The sequence below is a fragment of the Vipera berus genome (assembly GCF_964194415.1).
Source record: "Vipera berus genome assembly, chromosome: 3".
Lineage (NCBI taxonomy): Eukaryota > Metazoa > Chordata > Lepidosauria > Squamata > Viperidae > Vipera > Vipera berus.
The window spans coordinates 74552549-74574944 of record NC_138204.1 but is presented as its reverse complement, the minus strand read 5'-3'; the positions used below and the strand labels follow the sequence as shown (position 1 = coordinate 74574944).

Sequence of the window (22396 nt, the reverse complement as noted above, 5' to 3'; positions counted from 1 at the left end):
AAGTTACCTAACGTTTATTTGCGCCCAGCAGAATTCCAAATTATTATTTTTTTTTTGTTGCCTCTAGTTGTCTGGTTGACGAACTTTCTGAATGGATTGATTCAAATTGTCCCTTTATTTTGTAGCAGGTAACCTTAGAACTAAAACTATCTGCTATTCTGTAAGTGTGCGTGTCTGCTCCTATGAATGGGAAGAACATGTGTGCTCTGTTTTCAAAACTTTTATAGTTGAAATTCCCTGGTGTTCTCTGACATTAAGATGGACACAGCTTCTTAGAAATAAATGTATTTTAACATAAAGCAAAATTGAGATTTATCGCCTCTAATTATAATTAGCCATTTTAACACAATGCATGGTGGGTATTCTGATGCTATTCTAAACAGTTCACTATGTTATTGTATTGATTTGTATCCCTTTATTATTTTACAAATAACACAAGGTGGTGAACATATCCAACAACCTGCTTCCACTACATTCCCACAATAACAACCTTGTGAGGGGAGTTGGGTTGAAAGTGTGTGACTGGCCCAAAGTCACCCAGCTGGTTTTCATGGTTAAGATTGGACTTTAATTTCTGCCCTCTGACTTTCTAAAGTGGTGCCTTAATCACTAGACCAAACTGGCTCTTATACACCGGTGCGTGCCACCTAACAGAATATAGTTAATAAACTGGAAAGCTAATGATATTTTCAATTTGATGATATCATGCAATATTTGTCTTTGTCAAATAAATCTATAGACCACCTCTTTATAACTCTGGCCCTTGGACATGTCTCTGTATATAGTAGTGAATTGGCTTTCTATCATATAAAGCTGCCAAATTTATATATATGCAAACTCCCTGAATCTACTTCCCACACTCAGCTTGCTTCATTTTGGCCACTATGCAACTCTGGAGGTGCATAGCGTGAGAGGATTGCTAATTTGCCCTTTGGGAAATTGTGTATTTCCTCCCCTGACTTCATAGTTTGCCTAAATTACAAGCAAGCATGACATACATATAACACTCATTAAGAGATACGAGCTGACCAATAAACAGAATAATTTCTGAATATAAATAAACAGAAGTTAATCAAATCTTATTTCTATCTATTAAATCCAAAGAAGTACTGCATGTCAAAAGGCAAGGAGCAACAGTGAGAAACACAGCAGCTGTGGAGCAATTCTATAGTAACAGCTGAAAAGAGTAGATTTATCATTCTTAGAATTTTAAAACATGTTCAGACAGACAGGTCAAACTCGTGACGTCACACAACGTATCGGGACGGTTTTGTCATTGCCGACAATGGGGTGGGCGCACCTTCCAGATGATGCGGCCGGCCGGCGGGCTGGCAGTTTGACACCCCTGTGTTAAGACTATTAATAATTCAAACTCCCTTATAGTATCAATAATTATTAAAAACAGACATCTTGACCCAAATCTGCAAATCTTTCTAGGAGCGTACAGACTCCATATATGTAAATCCATTTTTCTTGCATAATTATTAGATATACAGTGTTTTAAAAGTCACTACCCTAATCTGTGTTACACATGCTTTCCACATTAATTCATTTGAATTGTGTAAAAGAAGTAAGTAAAAACTCTTGATATTTCCAATGTTTGGTTTCCTGTATATGAGCTGGGTCCTTGAATCTGTCGTGTAATAGTGCAATTGTCGCTCAGTTAATATTGAAATATGTGTTATATATACCGTAAAGATAAATCTATATTAATTATGATAGCAACTTTTAGGGAGTATAAAGTCAATCAGTGCCATCCTCCTACGTATATTTAACACCTCAGGATAAGAATTCCTGGTGATAAAAATCAATAAATTTAACCTGGCTTTACATAAAATATTGCATAAAAATATCTAGATATATTACTTGGTTTGATATTGATGCTATTATTTGCATAGGAATTGTATCTAAAGAATCATGACCAGCAACCAAAGATCTTGATTGCAATAAATTCATTGCTTAGTTGCAATTGTATGTTGAGTATGGAGTTTGAGCTAAACTTTCTCAACACTGTCATTATAGGGATCTCAAGAAAGCTTTAGAAATCTCAAGAATGACAGATGTTATCAGACAAAAAACTGTGATTAATGATAACTCCTTGAAGGCCCCAAAATGGAATCTTCATGCTTTGAAGCATATTTTCCCCTCTAGATCCACAGATCACTACATTTGATTTATAAATATATGTACCAAAATAGCTATAGGAGATATGGATGTCTGTATTGATACCTGAAGCTGAACTCAGGTGAAGCAGATTTATTGGTTAATCCTTTTAAGTTCACAACTACTAGGCTACCGCTTAAAAAGACTTAGGGTATTTAAGGATTGTGTTGGACTACTAAATGGTTACATAACTCAGAAACTTTGGCAGATAAAATATATCCTGGAGAAAGCCAAACCAGAAGAAATAGAAAAATGCTAAGTAGCCCAATAGTGCATTTTCTTTTTGTGGTATGGATCATTAATGTTCAATGTCATTTATATTTAAATGATTTCACATCACGTTGTCATCACCCTTCAATTTAGAGATTTCCAGATTCAACATATTACAGAGAGTGCTTTCTGCTGATATCCTTACAACTAGTGAAATCATGCTGTACTTTAATTTTTTTTAAAAAAAAATCACAATTATACCATTAACACATTGCCATATTTGTTTGGCATGCTACAACAGAAGGCTTTATTTAGGTCAATTGGAGAATGTTGGCAGTTGAAATTTTGCCAATTTGTGGACATAAGCTTTGAAGTGTAGGCTGCATGTAACTCAAATACAAGTAATACTTTAATAACAATAATTTACAGATACAAACTAATGATGAACTATAATTTCACAAAGAATTGTAAACATTTTGCACAATTGTCAGTCCTGTCTTTTAGGCAAAGTGCTCTTTTGATGATAAATAAATTAACAAACACATAGCTAGAATGGACTACTTCCAGACAATACAAAAAAAAAGAGAAGAAGATGTTTCTCTTCAATAAAGTTTGTAAACATACAGTATTTATGGAGAAAGCCATAAGTGTCCTGCAAGCCATCTATACTTACATACTTGGACAACAAAAATGGTCTTCAAAATACTTTGGATGCTATTTAAGATTAAATTGATTTTCAATGACAGAGTACAATAGGTGACTCATAATGTATCTCCTTAATCTCGTGTCCCTGAAATAAATAAATCAGCTGTGATTTATTGGCAGTTGTGTCACTGAATGGGATAGCAAAGGCTGGAGTCCAAGAGCAGAAGGTGAATGAACTACAAAAATAGAAAGATTTTTGATCAGCCTGGCTGGAAGTAGAAAAATATTACTTGTGAATAAAAAAAAACACCAATTGTATTGATATGGCTGGGATACTAACAAGCTGTACCCATTTCACAGCTTGTGAAAGAGTCCATGTCTAGAAAGACAGTGCTTTCCAGATGTTCATACCCTTGGTGATGCCTGCTTCTCCCATCTGAACTGTGTTTATACCTGCAGTTCTGCAAGTTGCAGAAATTTTATTGCAACTTCGCTTAACGTCTTGCTGGACACATCTATAACTAAGAAAATTTTCATCATAAATATATATAGTTCTTTAAATGATGATAGCTATTTGAGCTAAAAGGAGAAGCCACCGCTTTTGTTAGAACCGAGTGTTCTTTTTAATCAATCATGGGTACCAAAATATGCCTAGAATAGGTCAATGTACCTTAATATTATATATTTCTTTCATCTACATGAATGATTAGATTAGGGAGTGTATGTCTGTGTTTTAAGTGCTATGTAAATAATACCTTTTAACATTTTGGGAAGGTGTTGGACTCCTTTTCTCCTTAAAAAATGTGAAATTCAAATAGTGTGATAGGTGGAATGTGTGCTTAAACATTTCATTATTTCTTTAATGCACAAAAGGTTATACTGGAGAAGAAAAGTCCCACTCTCATTGAAGAAAAAAAAAAGAGTTCTAGCTATGGACAAATCCAGAGCTAGAGTTGATTATAATCCCAAATACTCTTTGGGAATAGAGCTTGCAAAATAATTGTAATATGGCTTAATACCTACTCATAGCCCCATTTACCTAAGAACCTGTTAGAAATGGTCAAATAAAGTTCTACTGTTATCATGAAGACTGGTGAAAGGTCATGGGGAGAGCAACTTCACTATCAATCATCCAACTATTATTTAAAAAACTAGTTTTGCATGAGAATTATCTCACTTTTCTTTGAAGAATTCTTATACCACCCATATTGATAGATAACTATAAGAATAAGGGTAAACGTTGTATACTGCAGACCTGAATGGAATCTTTGGAGAAGTAATATGAAAAATTCAAGAAGGTACATAGGAAATGATGCTATCGTGTTTTAAGTCTAGGATTCAGAATTCCACTAGTGGGTGAGGAGAATAGTTCTTTACACTGAATGTATGCCTGTGATTCTATATTGCAAATGGATAGAACCACATTAATTACACATAATTCCATTCTTTCCATGCGATTTCAACATAATGCAAGAAGCCTCAGAATCAGCCTCTTTAACAAAGTGAAATAATAAATTAGTAGCACACTTTAAAGCATTTATTTTTGAGGAGAAATATTATATGTAAAGCTCCCATTTCCCTTCTGAGCCAATAGCAGACATTGCTGCTCATTTCAAATGTCTCTCTGCAACAGTAGGTCATGGAGTTTTTAATTCTTTTTTTGTTTTTAAACAACCCCCTGGAAAAGCTAGGGTTTCTCACAAACATGATATTGGGCACAAAATAAAGGCAGAATTGGCAGCCTATGGGTTGCATGGTGCCCAACCCTGAGCTAAAGGATTCATTTCACCCAGTCTTCTCAAGTCCACAGAGTAGTTATAGCAAGCCACTGTACCTACCATCCATGTAACTATGGAGAGCTGTTAACATTGTCCCATCTTGTGGCACATATGCTGAATATGCCATTTCTTCTAACATTGGTGGTGAAAGTCTAGAAGCTTGGACTGTTGTAACAGGAGCAGTGGATGAGTGATTGGGGCTGACATGTTTCTTATGGCGTGCTCTACAATTTTGAAACCACACCTGGAAATGAAACAAAAGAAGAAGAATTTGGTTAATTGTTAGACTTTTATTTTCATGCTAAACAGATGAATTAAAAAAATAACTTTAGTGTATCAGTTGTGGGATTTTTTGCATTGTGTCACTAATTCCAGATAGAATCCAGTTAATAAAGCTCATATTTTTTTCCTCCAATCATATATACTCTGTAGAGGCTCTATAGAAGGTTACAGCATGTTGCTGATAACTATAAATCATATTGCTTCAGCCATGTGGAAGTATTTAATAGAAAACATTAAGTGTATGGAAAAATAAGTGTTTTTGAACTATTATAAGCTATTATACATGATTTTAGCTGAAAATAAACTGGACTTTGAGCTTTATAAAACTGGAGAACATTGCTCACAATACTTGTGAAATATGCAGTATAGTTACTTGTATCACACGCCTGCTCAAGCCTGTTCTTTCTGCCAGTTTTTGCAGTGTTTGTGCATCAGGGTTGTTGTCTTGAGCAAACTGTGCTTGCATTACCTGAAAAAGAATCAGCATGTTTATGGCATACTGGCAAAAACTGCATAAATAATCAAGAAAGTCATGCTGTAGCCTCAATAGTACTTTTGAAGGAATAGAGCTTGCCAAATAATTGTAGTATGGCTTAATAACTATTCATTGCACCAGCGACCTAAAAACTTACTACAAATGGTCAAATAAAGTTCTATTGTTATCATGAAGGCCTGTGAAAGTTCATGGCTTTACTAAAGGCTTATAATCATAGTAAAGCACTAGAGCAGAGTTAACCTGAATTCTAAAAAATTTTTTTAAAAAAAATCAAAGCAAAATTATGCTAATTTGTCATTGAAATACATACAACGGCAATTTATCATAAGGCCTTTTAATCATGTCTATGTAACACATTCACCTTGTTACTTTCTACTTGTGTTTTATCAAGTCGAAATATATGAATAATGCCAGGAGACATTTCACAAAACATACAAATGTTTCTCTTCCCTAATTCCTTCATTCATAGTTAGTTTTAGAATTCTTACATTGCTTTTAGCTTGCCAGCAGCATGTACAAGTCATGTGGTAAAGCTGATTATATATATCTATAGAGAAAGGACTATTATTCGTACTTCTTTTATAAAATCCAGTGTCATTTAGTGATATAGTGCAAAACATTTCAAAAGGATTTCGGCTTTGAATTTTCTATTAAAGAACTATACAGGTAGTCCTCAATTAACAGCCACAACTGAGCCCAAAATTTTTGTTGCTAAGCAAGACAGGCATTAAGTGAGGCTTGCCCCATTTTGCAATCTTTCTTGTCACAGTTTTTAAGTGCATCACTGCAGTTCTTAAGTTAATAACATGGTTGTTAAGTTAAACCGGCTTCCCCATTGACTTTGCTGGTCAGAAGGTCATAAAGAGAGATCACATGACCCTGGGACACTACAACTGTCATAAATTCATGTCAGTTGCCAAGCTTCCAAATTTTGATTAGGGATGCCACCAGTCCGAAAAATAGTCATAAGTCACTTTTTACAGTGCCATTTTAACTTGGAATGGTCACTAAAGAAGTGTTTGAAAGTCTGTGAACTGTAAATATATCACAACACACATCACAACATCCCTCTCGATAAAACTCTCATTTACAGGGTTGCAAGAGATAGTCATCTAAATAGTCTAAAATATATAGGAGAAATAGATTCTTTTAGGATTTTCCCCAAACTGATTACACTTGGATATCTGAACTACAGGTAGTCCTCGACTTATGACATTTCAGCCCAGAATTTATGTTGCTACGTGAGAAATTTCTTAAGTTTTGCCCCTTTTTACGACCTTTCTTGCCACATTTGCTAAGTGAATCTCTGCATTTGTTAAATTAGTAACACGGTTGTAAAAGTGAACCTGGCTTCCCCATTGACTTTGCTGGTCAGAAGATCGCAAAAGGTGATCACATGACCCCTGGACACTGTGACCGTCATATATGTGAACCAGTTGTCAAATATCTGAATGTAAATCATGTGATCATGGAGATGGCTGCAACGGTCATAAGCGTGAAAAATGGTCCTATTTCACTTTTTTCAGTGTCCTTGTAACTTCAAATGGTCACTAAACGAACTGTTCTAAGTTGAGGACTACCTGTATTAGTATGTCAGCTTTTTTATGTTCCCTAAATAGGAAAGATCCTAAAACACATAATTTTCTTTAAAAAATGCTAGAGTTGTATTTTCTAAAATAAGATAGTTTCATATAAGAAAAATAAATACAATGTACTGGAAATAATTCTGCCAATTGTAGAGTTTTCTCCTTTTTTGTCTCTTCACTTTCTTTATTCTTGGTTTATTATTTTGACAGTAGGTTATCTTGTTTTAAATACATGGTAAACTATTTTGTTTTGTTTTGTTTTTCTGCACATTTTGATAAAAGAGGTAGGGTTTAAATCTTAATCTAAATAAAAACATTTAATTTAAATGTTAAATAAATATCCTATGTATATTTACAAGATCAAAATTAATATCTGAAACACTAACACTTAGACTAAAACAACAATTAAAACAAATTTTATTATTTTAATTGCAAAACGACAATTAAAGAAAACTCCTAAAAGTATGACAGTGTTATGGTGGCCAATGCAACAGAGTTAAATAAGCAGTTAAGAAGAATACTAAAATACATTAATAAATTTCCAATTTATTTACAACAAAATAAAGCAATAATGAAGTAACTGAATACAGTTCATAGACATATTTCTTTGCACTTATTTTGCAGCAATATGGCTTGTATGGGATATCCTATTCTGAAGTACAAAGATACCAGCTAATATTTCTGAACACAATTTGGCAGCAAGTACTAAATTAATCCCATCGTTTAACTATGACACTCTGCTCGGTTGAAGAACAAGAGTTTTGATCGTCACATACTGTTTCATTTGCACGGCATCAAAAATATAGAAAAGCTGATGCTCTTTGGAAATCTGCCGCTTGCAGATTTCCTAATATCTTTCTTCATGTTACATAAAACTGAAACTATTTAACCTCCTTTTATGATTATGGGAGCCGTGTAAAGGTCCGATTTAATAAAATTCATCAGGTAGTCAAAATAGATCAGCATTTATGCTTTCACTTTGCAGAATTACTAACTGCCTTGAGGGAAATTGAAAAGCTTGAAGAGTAACTAATTCATATGAAACAGCAAAAGCTCACAAATGTATTCCAGGAACATGCTGTGCCTTGGTATTAAGAGAAACCGTATACCATTGAGCGTATAATTTCTTTATAAACAACTAATTTATACAGAATTTTTAAAATTATGCACCGTGTACAATTGTTATGCTTCTGCATCGTGGCTATGCTCAGTTCCCCACCATAGGTCTGATTATAGCAGTCTACGATTCAATGTTTCTACCTGCAGCTGATCTGCTGTGAAACTGGTTCGAGCTCTTTTGGCTGGCTTGGGATGATTAACATCTTGCTCTGTTAATAATGCACCTTCTACACTAATACCATTCCCTGAAATTAAAGAGAGAAGAAGTCCAATTGTAGCACTGATATTAGTTATTATTTACAGATATTCCTTTATAACCAACTTCCAGTATTTAGAATATACTTAAAACTATGAAAATATCCATTATTTACTCTTTTGAAACAGATAGCCTGGAATTTATTTGACTACTTATAGACATTTTACATATTTCATAATATTTCATCATATTTCATAATTATTCAGAATAATGAAATAATTTTAAGCAATTTTTCAGACTAACATCTGTATTATAAACCTAGTCTATATCTAAAAATAAATTCACAAGCTACCAGGCAGATTAGAACATGCAGGTGAAAATTAGTTTTCATTTTGCAATTAGCAGAGATAAATAGTCCAATAAATTTCATGTAGATAACAACTATCTAGTTTCGCAGACACAATTTTTCTCATTGGCTAAATTTTGACAACCAAATCTACCAGTTGAAAGCACTGAAATGAAGTGAGCGTGTCTTTCTTAAAGGCAAATATGCAACCAATGTTAATATATTTTGAAAGAACTGCAAAAATCTAATTATTGCCAAACAACTTATCGTGCCTTGTTTTGACATTTTTAGTGAAGTCTTTTTTTAAAAAAAAAACTTTATTGCTCAGAATATTATCACCACAATGCTGAATAGAAATAAAAAAAATATATTCCAGTACACCTGGACAGGGAATATGTATTCTGAAGCAACTTGCATTTCAGGATAATTTTCACCACAGCCATATTCCTGATCATGACTAGGGATAAGGTAAAATTCTCCAGACAGATTAAAAGCTACTGAAAGTCAACTTCTCTTAACGCTGAAGCCACACTATCAACGACACATTAACTATGGAACAATTTGTCAAGTTAGAAATTGCTTTTCAAAATGCATTCAAAGGTTGACCTCAAGATTCAGGATGGCGTGTGACAAAGCATAAGACATAAGAAAGAACACGGAAGCTGGATGAGCTATCCTGCATGGATGACCAGAACAATTAACTAACAGTAAAAGTGGAAAAGTGTTTTTAACTGGTTTGTAAAATGCTGGAGGAGAAGGAACTATCTGCATCTACAGGGACCAGAACTGAAAAGGCCTTTCTCAGGATAAAAGGGAAGCTTACCGTTTTCAACTTCTCTTTTCAAGTTGTCCAACATGCAATCATAATGCACCCTACAGAGGACTTTCTCTTCAACCAAAGCAAACTCCTCTCCTGTCGAGAGCTGCCTTTTGCAAGAGAAACAGGCAAAGCAGGCCAAATGATACACGTTTCCCTTGGCTCTTCGAACCCAGTCAGTAGAATGGATGTGCCTACCACAGCGAGAACAGCGGGTTCCATACCGTCTACAGGAGAAGAGCAAGAACAAACGAAACACAAGTCACGGGCCTGATTCTGTAACATTACTTTGCCTGAAGTTTATAGTTAATGCTATTGGCCTCGGAAAAGCCTGGATTTGGATTGTTTAAATTCCATTGCCTTTTATCAACCCAAAGAAGAGGTTGTTTTTGTACTGTTGACATGTCATTCCTCTATGCCTTCCAGGGCTTCTGAAGAAAACCATAAGGGAGATACCTAAGCACGGGCATATTACTCAGGAACCCCGTTATGTTATATACATGAAGTCACACTGGATTTTACCTTGATGTAGTTGAGATTGCTAATCCCTTACACTTGGGTATCTTTGTGAAATGTGGTATCATCAGTCATCTAGAATCCTTAACCTTTTCAACTCCACCGTATTTTTTAAAAGCCAAAAAAGTCAAGAGACATGCTATTTTGAACAAATATGCTATTTTTGTGTCCAGATAATCTACAGTTCAAAACCAAAAGAAGATGATTTAAACGTAATAGCAACTAAATGATGGAAGGAAGATAATAAAAGCTCAGCACTAACAGTGAAAACCAAAATTAATCATCCAACCCAGTAAATACTTGGCAAATTTGGTCAAGATTTAGACAAACAGTAGATTCTTTCTTGATTTCAGATTATGGAATATACCATCAAAATAATCTTCAGGCACACAACACTGGATATAGATTAAATACATTATATTTATATATTGGAATCTATGAGAAATTAATGGCATGGGCATCAAAGAGCAAAAGAACAATAGTAACTACTGTCTTATCATGTGAAGTCACATATTTGTGTCTTAATAAAAGGAAGAGTAAGGCCTTGCATCTTTGCCCATTGCTGAAAATGCAAGAGCTCCATTTCCATAGAAAAATGTATCTTTCTCTTTATTAAAATATTTGAAACAGTTCCTCCAGTTTCAATGAAGACCACAGTAGGATCAATATCTACCTCCATTCTAATTCCAATCGGATGACTCAGTCATGTGCAAAATAATTTAAAAAAAGATATAAACGTATTTTTTAAAAAATGATCAATTTCTCAGAATCATTTGGTTGTTTTTTTTAAAAAAAGAGGTGTGATATACTTCCCATAGCTTTAACTTCCTAATAACCTATAATTTATGAACAATTTTCAAGGCCAGTTCTACACATGTGTTTTGCAGTAATCCAAATAGATGATTCTTTTAAAGTGAGACAATAAAGACTTTTATAGAAAGATATTTTTCTTTAAATATTTTGACAATATTCACTCAACAAGTATATTGCTATCAACTGAAAGAAAAATAAACTGAGAATGTTAAAAAAAAGTATGATAGAGTGAGCAATAGCACCATTAAATCTGCCAAAATCAATGCAGTTAATGCCCAGTATATCTTTAGAAATTTACTAAAATTTTCTAAACCTCACATCTGTAAATTAAGATTTCACAAATAATTATAATTAATAAATAATGCAGGCCACCTATACTTACATACTTGGATGAAAAACTGTTCGTCAAGTATAATTAAAACAATTTTTTAAAAATTTCTTTATGTAAAATGAAAAGTACAGGTTTACGCTGTGGTCATAAATTCCAAACCCTTAGTAATTAAATGCTATATTTTCACTTACTCTTTCAAATAGCAGTAGTTTATTCTAGCAGTAAAGTACTTCAGTGATGTATCTTAGTTGGTGTGGATGCTCTGAAGAGAATGCAGGAATAGTTACTTCCTCATTGTGGAGGCAGTGAAATAGAAATACTTTAGTGCTAGAGAAAGTAACTGCACTTTGTGAAGGTAAAAAGATGAAGATAGGAAGAAGACAGTAAGGTTGAACAGAAAACATCTTAGGAACTTTAAACACTTTTATTTGAAAACTTGACCCTACTGTCAAATAAGATGATTGGTTTCTTGTAGATGTTTCATTACCAACCTAGGTAACATCATCAGTGCTAGAAGGGAGTGGGATTTGCTCTGTATTTATATACAAGTGGCCTCATAGCACTGCTGATATTACCCAGATGGGTAATAAAACGTCTTGAAGAAAACAACCAAGCTCAGACAGAAGGACAGATATTCTACAAATATTCTCTTCTATTGGTAATTGTGTTTTTCTAATTATGTACCATCCCAAGGAAATAATTTTACGGTTGGGCAATTATTTATATCCCATCTAGCATATAAAAGAGGAATAAAATAATGTTTTCATCAGGACCAGCATATGTGATCCAATGACATTAAGCACTTCATCCACTCTGATTTCAGTAAGAAGGCTAATCAACTACCACACTGAGGATAAAAAACAAACATTCCAGCCTCCGATGACACATTCTGGCATACACATTTTGAGATATGCAAGGGGGAGTGGGGCCAACGTATCATTCACATTAGGACAAATTAGAATTTGAAATTTCTAGTTTATTGAACATTAAAGTTACCATGCCTTGGTGGAGCAGTGGGCTAATGCCTCCTTAAGTAACACCAGCTGCCTGCAATTAGTGCAGGTTCGCATCCCACCAGGCTCAAGGTTGACTCAGCCTTCCATCCTTCCGAGGTAGGTAAAATGAGGACCCAGATTGTTGGGGGCAATTAAGCTGACTTTGTAATAATGCCGCTTGGGGGGGGGGTGAAAGCCCTAATAAGCAGGCATATACATAGAATGAAGGCTACTGCTAAGCTTGTAAGCCGCCCTGAGTCTTCGGAGAAGGGCGGGATATAAATGGAATTAAAATAAATAAATAAATAAAATAATGCATGATACAAGGATTTTAAAAAGCACCTGGAATTTTAGTAATTAGCTAAAAAACCACACCACAGCAAATATAATCTGCTTAACATTAGCAATTACTTTTCAACACGTACCATACCTCCTTTTTAAATATAATGACCATTGAAGAAAGAAAAGACCACGATGGTATGTGTTTCTATGATGGAACACTGATATATTCAAGATAATCACCTGTAACCCCAATGCTCCACCAAGCTTATACAGAGGCCAAAGGTTATATAGTTGTGTTGTTTTTAAGCTGACAATAAATACTGCCATCAAGATTAAGGATAAAGTTGACAAGCCCACAGTAAATAAAAGCTTATAATTAGCTGAAGAAAACAAAATTCTATTATAGTGACCAAATGAGAGGGGGAGTAGTTGGCCAGCAGTGGCATAAGAGCCTTGGTGGAGCAGTGGGCTAATGCCTCCTTAAGTAACACCAGCTGCCTGCAATTAGTGCAGGTTCGCATCCCACCAGGCTCAAGGTTGACTCAGCCTTCCATCCTTCCGAGGTAGGTAAAATGAGGACCCAGATTGTTGGGGGCAATTAAGCTGACTTTGTAATAATGCCGCTTGGGGTGTGTGTGAAAGCCCTAATAAGCAGGCATATACATAGAATGAAGGCTACTGCTAAGCTTGTAAGCCGCCCTGAGTCTTCGGAGAAGGGTGGGATATAAATGGAATTAAAATAAAAAATAAAAATAAATTGTTCATGCTTGTACTATGTTCCCTAGTACTCTTCAAGCTTCAAATTCCTTCTCACAGTATTAATAAAACCAGTATAAAACACAGAATAATATTTTGACCAAAACTAGATATAACCTACTTAGCTACAACCAATAGGGCTATGCAGAATCCTACTGCACCTAGCACCACAAAATTACCAGGAACACCCTACAGTATGGCTGCTGCTACCATTACATGATTAGACCAAAAGTCTGAGAGAAATCTAATTGTCTAAAGAAATCTAAACTAAACTAATCTAGCAAGATGCAAAGTAATCTTTGCCTCTCTATATACATAATTTGTTCTTAAGAGAATCTTTTAAACTGAAAGTAAGACTATACTATACATTTCCCAATTTAAAAGAAGATTACCGTAATATATATATCTCATTATAGAGGAACATATATATTTGTTTTGGTGCAGCACTATGCCCTCAGATAATATTCCATCCAAAGCAAGTTGAGCATGTATCTCTGCACAGAAAAACATTCCACAGATTTACATTTGCTGTTTTAAAATAATAACATGTACTTGAGTTCCACAGTATACCTGAAATAATCTAGTTTGCAGAAAATGTCTTTGTCTTTGATATAGCAACTGGTATGCCTTCCTAAGGAGGTCCTGCATACACTGCAGGAAAGGCAGCGTACATGCCAGCACATATCATTTACCTAGGAAGGAAAAAGAAAATTGAAATCTGACATCACTTATTTGAATAATTTATAAAACAAGAGTTAACAATGTAAAATGACAAAGATTCTAATTTTGCACATATTTTAAAAAGATAAATGACTTATTCTGTTGAGAATGAGTTTCTTGATCCATTTCTGTCTCGCTATGAGTTTTGAACATAGACATATGTACAAGTTATTTTAGGATTTGAAATAAATGTTTATGTTTAATAAATAATTGTAGGAGGAGTGAAGTGCCTGATATGACTATAGATACACTTAATTCAAAATGGTATCATGCAAACATTTGGTCTGTTTCAATTATATGAACTGGCTATTAAGGGGATATGGTGGTGGTGGTGGGGGGGAGTTCCTCCATTAGTTCCAAGACCTTCTCCATCAACACTCAATTTATGACATGAAGTTCAGAATACGATTAATAGGGACATACTAATTCTCCTGTGACATCTTTTTTAAAATGTGAGTTATTTTTACAGTCAAAACATGCATTTTATGAATATTAACATACCATTTGATGAAAGTATAGGGCAAATCTACTTTCTTTGGAGTGACAGAGATAACAAAATTGTCTTAGTAAGATGTCATGGTTTGTCAGTAATGCTATAATTTCAATAAGCAAAAAATATTTTTGGACCCACACTGTATGATTTCTTAGAATTGAAATTCCAAAGTGCCTTCGACTTTAAATTAAAATGTCAGCATAATCCAGTTGGGTTTGGTAAAATAATATAAATATGAACGATATGTAAATAATATTGCCTAAACCTCAAAACAAATTAAAATCAGCATTCATGATGTGGAATGAAACTGGTCTGCTAACTGGACAAATATGTTTTCATGCTAGTAAAATTTATTGATATATCATAGTACAATAGTTTAAAGTAAGAACACTAAGTATTGGAAAATAATATTTATACAACTTTCTGAATGTCTGGACTAAGTTTTATAAATAGAAAAAAAAACCAACAACCCCATTAAAAATCAAAAGAATCTTGAGGTTTCTTTGGTGCTGCTAGAAAGTTTAGAAATAAAAATATGTAGGGGCCAGAGAAAATTAATAATATTCATATATTTAGCGCTATTTACAAGTTCATAATTGCATTTCAATGTTCAAGAATTGCCTTACCTAACACAAATGTGTTTGATAATTTCCAGAACATTTGCTTTAAAGTTTTAGAATAGCATGCAACACATTAGGAAAGTTTGGTTTGTAGTTAAGCAATAATAATATTGTTCTTTTGTTTACAGAAAATCAGCTCCTGGCATGTATTTCCCAAATTCCACTTTTTTAACTATGTGTAAATGAGAATATTACAAAAACATCTGCAATAACTGTCTTTTGAATATACTATGAATGAATGAATCTTTATTGTCAAAGTACAACTATGTATACATTGAGATTAGCTGAGCCTCCCTTTGTGCTCCCACCCCCCAACACACAGTGACAACAAACCCTCCATCTTACTACACCATGTGAACCAACTACACCACACACCGGCCTCCCAAGTCAATTCTGCATAAAATTGACAAGAGTTATTTCTCATTCAAAAGCCTAACAGCCCATGGATAAAAGGTGTTTTTCAGCCTGTTGGTGCGGCTGGCTATACTCCTATATTTTCTACCCGATGGTAGGAGAGTAAAGAGATACCGTCCAGGGTGTGAGTCGTCCCTGAGAATCTTCCTCACTCTTCCAAGGCAGCGAGCCCTGGCGATGTCATCCAGTGGTGTCAGGGAACAGCCCACAATGTCTTGTGCTGTACTCACCACCCTCTGTAATACTTTCCTATCCACGGCTGTCAGACCAGCATACCAGACCACAATACCATACGAGAGGACGCTCTCTATAGTAGACCGGTAAAAGAGGGTCATTAGCTGTTGTTCTACCCTGTTCTTCCTCAAGACCCTGAGAAAGTGAAGCCTCTGTTGGGCCTTTCTAGCCACCTGGGTTGTATTAACTTTCCAGGTCAGATTAGTTATTAGGAAGACAACATTTTTTAAAAGAAGAAACAGACACAAGCACAGGCCTAACATCATTGGATGACATCTCAAGAAAATGAGTCCATATGCTTTTTCAGAACTCATGGCTATGATCAATGTGGTTTGAGTACTTTTACAGAGTTTAGTGGTTATTTGCTTTTCAGTGACTCTGGCAAGTTTTTAAATGGAGCATTTATTGTGGATAAGTATTTAATGCCAAGGTATTCTAAGTCTAGTTTGAAGACTTAGGCTAAGATTTCCAGCTGGGGATGAAACAATTTTTTGTTTTGAGAGGAAGTATCAGCTTCTCCCAATCAACAATTCCATAGAGCTAAAAAGCAGAGAAAAATATGAACATAGCTTATTTTAGCCTCCAGTCCTCATCAGCAGATATTAAAGCAATTTAATTCTTGGAAAATGCATACATACAAACATATTTATTTGGCCTGACTTAAATATTAAATTCTTTATAGGAAGTTATTGCCAAGTGCAGCAATGTGTCAACTATAAAATCAAAACTACCGTCCTTTTACAATAAAATCAGGTTTTATTTCAGATTAGATCATTACCCATTTACCCATAAGTCATTCATAAATTGCATGCAAATTTGCTATGTACAAATAAAGTCTTAAATCACTGGGCCTCTAATTATAGAATGTGTTGAGAAGATGCTGTTTTACAATGAACCGTGTGAATTAAAAATCAACAATCTTTATTATATCTCAATGCATAGTATCCCTGAACCCAAAGTTTAAGTTTAAATATTAAAATTAACAAAGTATTTTTGCCTTTTAATACTGCACTGCCACAACATTCCTCAATTAATAGAGACAAATATGCAGATTAATTCAAGAGTGTTATGTTATTTCTGAAAGTTCAAAGAAGATGACCTTCTGCCAAGTTTCTCAGAGGTACATTTAATTAAATTTAATTTCCTTTGAACATTAAGTCTGGTTGATAGCAGCCTAAATTAAGCTCACCTGATGCGGTCCATTAAAACAAAGAAAAGCAGAAGGCACAATTTGAAAATATTTGGGATGGCATCCAGGCTATTTTTCCAAATTAATCCCCAAGATATTTTTATAATTACAAAGTATTGGAAAGCTGAGTTTCTCTATGTGATAACTTGCCACTGCTTATCTATCACAACGAAAGGAAATTATTTCAGCAATGCTTTTTTTCTGTCCAAACGTATTTATTCTACAACTATTCTATACCACAAACAGCTGCTATGGGTTGCAAACAAAGCTGTGGAAGAGTCTCAGAGACAACTTTAAAGTCAGACAAATGTACCCATCAGGAAGAGTCACAAAAGACCGGAACTTTTATTCAACTGCAGAAAGCAAGGGTAGCTTCCACCCCACCCCACCCCACCCCTCTCTTGCAGATAAGGTAAGCAATATTCTAAAAGGCTGCTCTACTCCAGCCTTAAGTCATATTTTTTTCTCCTGGAGAAGTTTGTTTTTAGCTCATACTACAGCTCCCTTCCAGAAAAAAATTACTACCAGGCGACTCTGCTAAAGCCTTCTCATTCACAGATCCAGTGTTTGCTCACCTTCAGCAGGTATTTGTCCACAATCTCTAGACCACAACTATTACAGATGCATTTGCTGGAGCCGCAGCTGCCTGAGCCAGAAGCCAGCGAGCGGGGCGAAGAGGATGGCGAGAGCGGGGTGGAAGAAGAGCAAGAATCCTCATCAGCCACCACCTCTGGACTCACCTGTCACAGAGACAAACAAGCACGGGTCTGTCATCAGCGAGACTTGGTCCCTATTCCCTCCAGATTCCCTTCAAATCCAAGCAGGGCTTTTTTTCTCATAAAACACTCAGAACGGAGTTCCGGCACCTTTTTTTGGATGGAACCTTGTAGGGTAGGCAAGGCGGGTTGTATGACGTGTGTGAGTTCCGGCACCTTTTTCTTTTACAAAAAAAGCACTGAATCCAAGTCTTGGGAAAAGTCTCTTTTCGAAGCCCTTCCCCCCCCCCTCAGATCTTAACTAGGGCACAAACTTCGATTGGCGGCATTGGTTGGTTGTTGTTTTTTCCCCTCCCCCTGCCGCGTCCCACAATGCTAAATTTCTTTTTTTTTTAATTGAAAAGTTTTACAATACATTTTATCTTTAACACAATGCTAAATTTCATCTCCTCACAAGCCGTCCTTAACCCACAACGCGCTCCTCCTTAAAAGCCAGCCCAGGGCTAGTCTCCCAGGGCCTTAAAAGCCGGTTCGGGGAGTCAGGCGATTCGGACAAGCGGGGACCGAGGCAATCCAAGCACCGCAGGTGGAGGAGAGCAAACGTCGGGTCGGCGGAGCTTCCGCCCACCTCGGCTGGAAGGCCGCCTCTCCCGCCACTCGCCACGAAACACCAGAGATTTGGCGCCGCGTAGCGCCTTCTACACCCGAACCTCGTTTCTTTTCCGAACCATCCTCACAAGTTCGGGCTCAGAGCCGCCGCCGCCGCCGCCGCCGCCCCTCCCTCCGGAAAGCAAAGGCGGCGGCGGGAATCTCTGTGTGTGTGTGTGTGTGTGTGTAGGGGGGGGAGGGTTCGCTCGTGCCTGCAGTCGCCCAATCAGCTGCCTCGCCCAATCAGGCGGGAATTCGAACCCGTGAGCCGCCGGCACTGAACCTCTTTGGCATTCGCCCGCCGGCCGCGTTCAAGCGCTCCGAGGGCGCTTCTGGGCCAGCTGTCCCTCCGGGAGAGTTCCCGCCAACCGATTCAAGCCCTAACCCGCCCCCCGCCCTCCAAACCCCGCTCCTTCATGTGCTTCAACCTATTCGGGGTTCTCACAAGTCCCAAGAACGCGCCCCCCCCCCCCGCGCCACCTAAAGTGGCACCAGACCTTCGAACTTTCCGTCGGGGCCTGAAGACCCATCTGTTCGAATTAGCTGGTCTGGCCTGATGGGGGATTATGGGCTTTTAATTGTTTTTAATCTGTACTTCTGTTTTAATTGGGCATGGATTTAATTCTTTTTAATTTTTGTATAGTGTTTCTTATGTATGCCCTGTGAACCGCCCTGAGTCCCACCAAGGAGAAGGGCGGTATATAAATCAAATAAACTATAAACTATAACTATAAAGTGCCCCCCCTCTCGTTTCCTCACACGAGGAAACCCTCTTACCAGCCCTGTGTCTCCGACGCTTTTCCGCCTCCTTCCAGTCACTGCAGCGGCGGCTGCCCCTCGCTCGCTCTCCTCAGCCATGAGCTTCGGAAACTGCAAAAAGAGAGACCAGAACCGCTTTTTAAGCGCCTCCGAGAGCGCCGAGAACCTCGGGCGAGGCTCGGTTTCCTCAGAGGGAAGGGAGCGGGGCTGTCGACCACCACCACCCCACCTTCCCAGAGAAAGTTAAACAAGGGCAATTACAGGGAGACGCCGAGCTCTTGAAGGAGAGGGGGGGGGGGGGAAAGAAACCTTCCAGCGCTAAGTGCAGCAACCGCCTTTTTTTGCCTTCCCAAAAGCCGGCCGGGCTGGCCAGAGCCGGGCTCGATTTGAATGAAAATGCCTCAGCTTGCTTAGAGCTCGAGCGGCTCGCTGCAATTAGAAGTCGCCCTCCACTTTCAGCTCTGGGCCTTCGGAGGTGTAAATTGCCACTTAAACCTCTCCGGGCGGAGTTAATAGGCCGACTCGAGAAATTAAACCACACACACACACACACAAAACTCACGGGGAAAAAAGGAGAGTCCCGTGAAAGGAGAAGCCTTGAAACCAGCCAGCTGAATTTAATTGAGGCGTCATTAAGGACAATTGGTCCTTGGGTCAAGCGAAGGGAGGGGGGGCATATATATATATAAGAAGGCTTGACACGGCGAGGCTGAGAGGCGAGGCTCTTTCGACCTCCCTCCTCAGCGACCCGCTCGGCGGCCGAATAAGGAAGCTAGCCGCGGCCCTCGCTCTCCCTTATCAGCTTCTTCGCAACCCTGGTCTAATTAGTCGCAGTTACCTCAGGCCTCACCTCACTCCGGCGGGTTGCCTCTTAACCCTTAAAGAGACAGATCTTAGGCAGCCTCAGGCCGCAGGCGACTGAGGGAGCCGAGCTCAGCCGCCGCCAGTCTGGCGAAATGTTTAATAGGGACTCTCAATCATCCTGGTCAGGGGTTGTCCCAAAGGTGCTTCCCTCACCCAAAAACCTGGACTTTCTTGGTGGGTTTTTTTTTCTTTGAAAATGTTTCGTTTCTCAACCAAGAAGTTTCTGCACTTCTCAAAGAAAAAAAGAAAAAATAATAATAAATTGCCTTCTTTTTTTGCGGGGGGGGGGAAAGAGATCTTTGGGACCACCAAGGCGCAATTGCTACTCCCGGGCAAGGCGAGTTCTTCCCCGCCTTGGTACCTTTCCTACAACTACCTAACAATTTAGTTGGCACTTTTTTTCCAGGGGCCTTTTATAAAAAGGCCCTAATTCAAAGATATTCGCCTCCGCGTGTCAGAGTAAAGGCCGGAGACTAATCTCCCCCCCCCCTTCCACACACACACACTTTCTGTCCCCTGCGTTGGCTCTTCGGACAGGAGGACCCCAATGGAAGAATGCAGGGCAGTCATCACCCGCGATCCCGAGATGTTGGTTTAGCGTTTCTTTCCTGGAAATGTAATCGGTTGAATTGATCTGGCGTCAGTCTGGCCAAATTAAATCGAGTCGGTGTGTCCTTTACTATAAGGGACTCTGGGTGGTGAAACGAAAGTTTCAATTAGCCGATGTAACTTCTAAATGAAAAATTTTGGGGGGGGGGCGGGAATTAAGACGGCCTGCGATGCATCACTTACCCCGGATTAGTCCCATGGAAGACAAAATAATGACTTTAGGATTCTGGCTCTGGCTTGTTGATTGCCGGGAAATGTACTTTAAAAAACCAAGGAAGCCTGCCGGTTAGAGTGTATTGCCTTAAATAGTTCGAAGCCAGGAAACAACAAACAATCCTCAAGCCACACGGAGGCTTAAAGTCAAGGGACTACTCCAGAGTAAGCGGTTGAAGCGGCGCCAGTCCTCTAGCCTAAACATTCGATTAATTTAGATTTCCTCCTGCAGGTGTTTCGTACTAACGTTTCCTATTTAAATGAAAAGTCAGATTAGGAAAAAAAAATAATAACATGGCCAAACTGTAGCTTATCCTCTCTTGAATCTCCTTTGCAGCTGGGGCTACTGATCTGGCGTCGGGTCAGACCGTGCCAAGTTTGCTTTCAGATTTTGGAACCGGAGGGAAAAACTGGGTCCACCAGACGAAAGTCGCCCAGCGCAGGGAAAGAAAAAAACAACAACAACCCGGGAAGGGAGAGAAGATTTTTCTAACTCGCCATCAACAAGCCGAAGTAGTTTCATTGAAAGACATGAAATTACCCCGGAGCAAAGGGCCTGCCTATTTGCAGCTGGGAGAGGCAAGGCAAATTCGAATCCGCTCCGGATCACCGAGAACTCCGAGCAGGAAGGCGAGCTGCTTAAGAAAATGCCCGGCTCACCTTCTCCGACGCGAGGCGAAGCTCAGGCACGTCCTTGTCCAGTTTACACACAAACATCTGGCTGCTCTTCCAATACATGGCCCAGGGCTGGGAGCGCTCCTCGCAGACCCCCTCCCCCCTCCGCACGGAAAAAGCCTCTCCGAAGTCCAACGGGCCGAAAACGAGCGCCCGAGCCGTCCGGATCTCCTCCTCCTCCTCCTCCTCCTCCTCCCGGGCTCGGGGTCTGCGCCGTTTCCCGCCGGCCTCTTCCTAAGCGCTCTGCTCGCCTTCACTGAGATCAGACCCTGGCAGAAAAAAAGTTTTGCTTTCAAGGGGGTGGACCCTGCAAAGAGGGAGCGCGCCTCTTGGCTGGCTCCTGGGAGCCTCACCTCCTGGCGTAAAACCCGCCTTCTAGTCACGGCCAGATCGCTATCGCCAACCAAGCCAAAAGAGTCGCTCTGGGGAGCGCCTTTTTCTGCCGTTTGGGTTTTTTTTTTAAGAGGAAGGGGCACAAAGGCAGGAGTAGGTTAACGCAGGATTACCCATTACGGTCGCCTACCCCCCCTCCCTCCCTTTCCCCCCTTCATTCCACCCGGACCTCCAGCGGTTCATTTGCCGCGGAGCGCAAGCGAAAGCCACGGAGGACGGCGGGGGAAATTCAGCATCTTTTTTTGCCTTGTTGCGCGCTCCTTTCTAGAAGGCGAGGCTGGAGAAGAGCGGGCCGGACTTTGGACCAGACGGCCCGGATAAAAACTCCCCTTAAGTGGACAAGCGAGAACATCTGAGCAGCCCCATAGTCCCGCTGGGGAGATCAGAGGCGGGTTAATCAGGGCAAATCTCCAGGCGGGAGGGGACTAAGGCCCGGTGGGCGGCGGCGGCGGCGCAAAACTCCTGCATCCAAACCCCGGTTTGCCACCCCCAGGCTAAGGCCGCGTCTCCGAAAACGC

At 38.8% G+C, this 22396-nt stretch overlaps 1 protein-coding gene across 1 annotated transcript; it reads right to left on the bottom strand.

The window, feature by feature from the left end:
* Positions 1 to 3177: 3177 nt before the first annotated feature.
* On the bottom strand, positions 3178 to 21548 carry LHX8 (LIM homeobox 8; the record flags this gene model as incomplete). The annotated part of the gene is made up of 9 exons (XM_081325371.1): positions 3178 to 3254; positions 4857 to 5040; positions 5452 to 5547; positions 8421 to 8524; positions 9645 to 9865; positions 13902 to 14023; positions 17577 to 17741; positions 19143 to 19235; positions 21471 to 21548. The coding sequence occupies 9 exons, from the start codon at positions 21546 to 21548 to the stop codon at positions 3178 to 3180; spliced, it is 1140 nt and encodes a 379-aa protein (XP_081181497.1).
* Between the last annotated feature and the right edge of the window lie 848 nt (positions 21549 to 22396).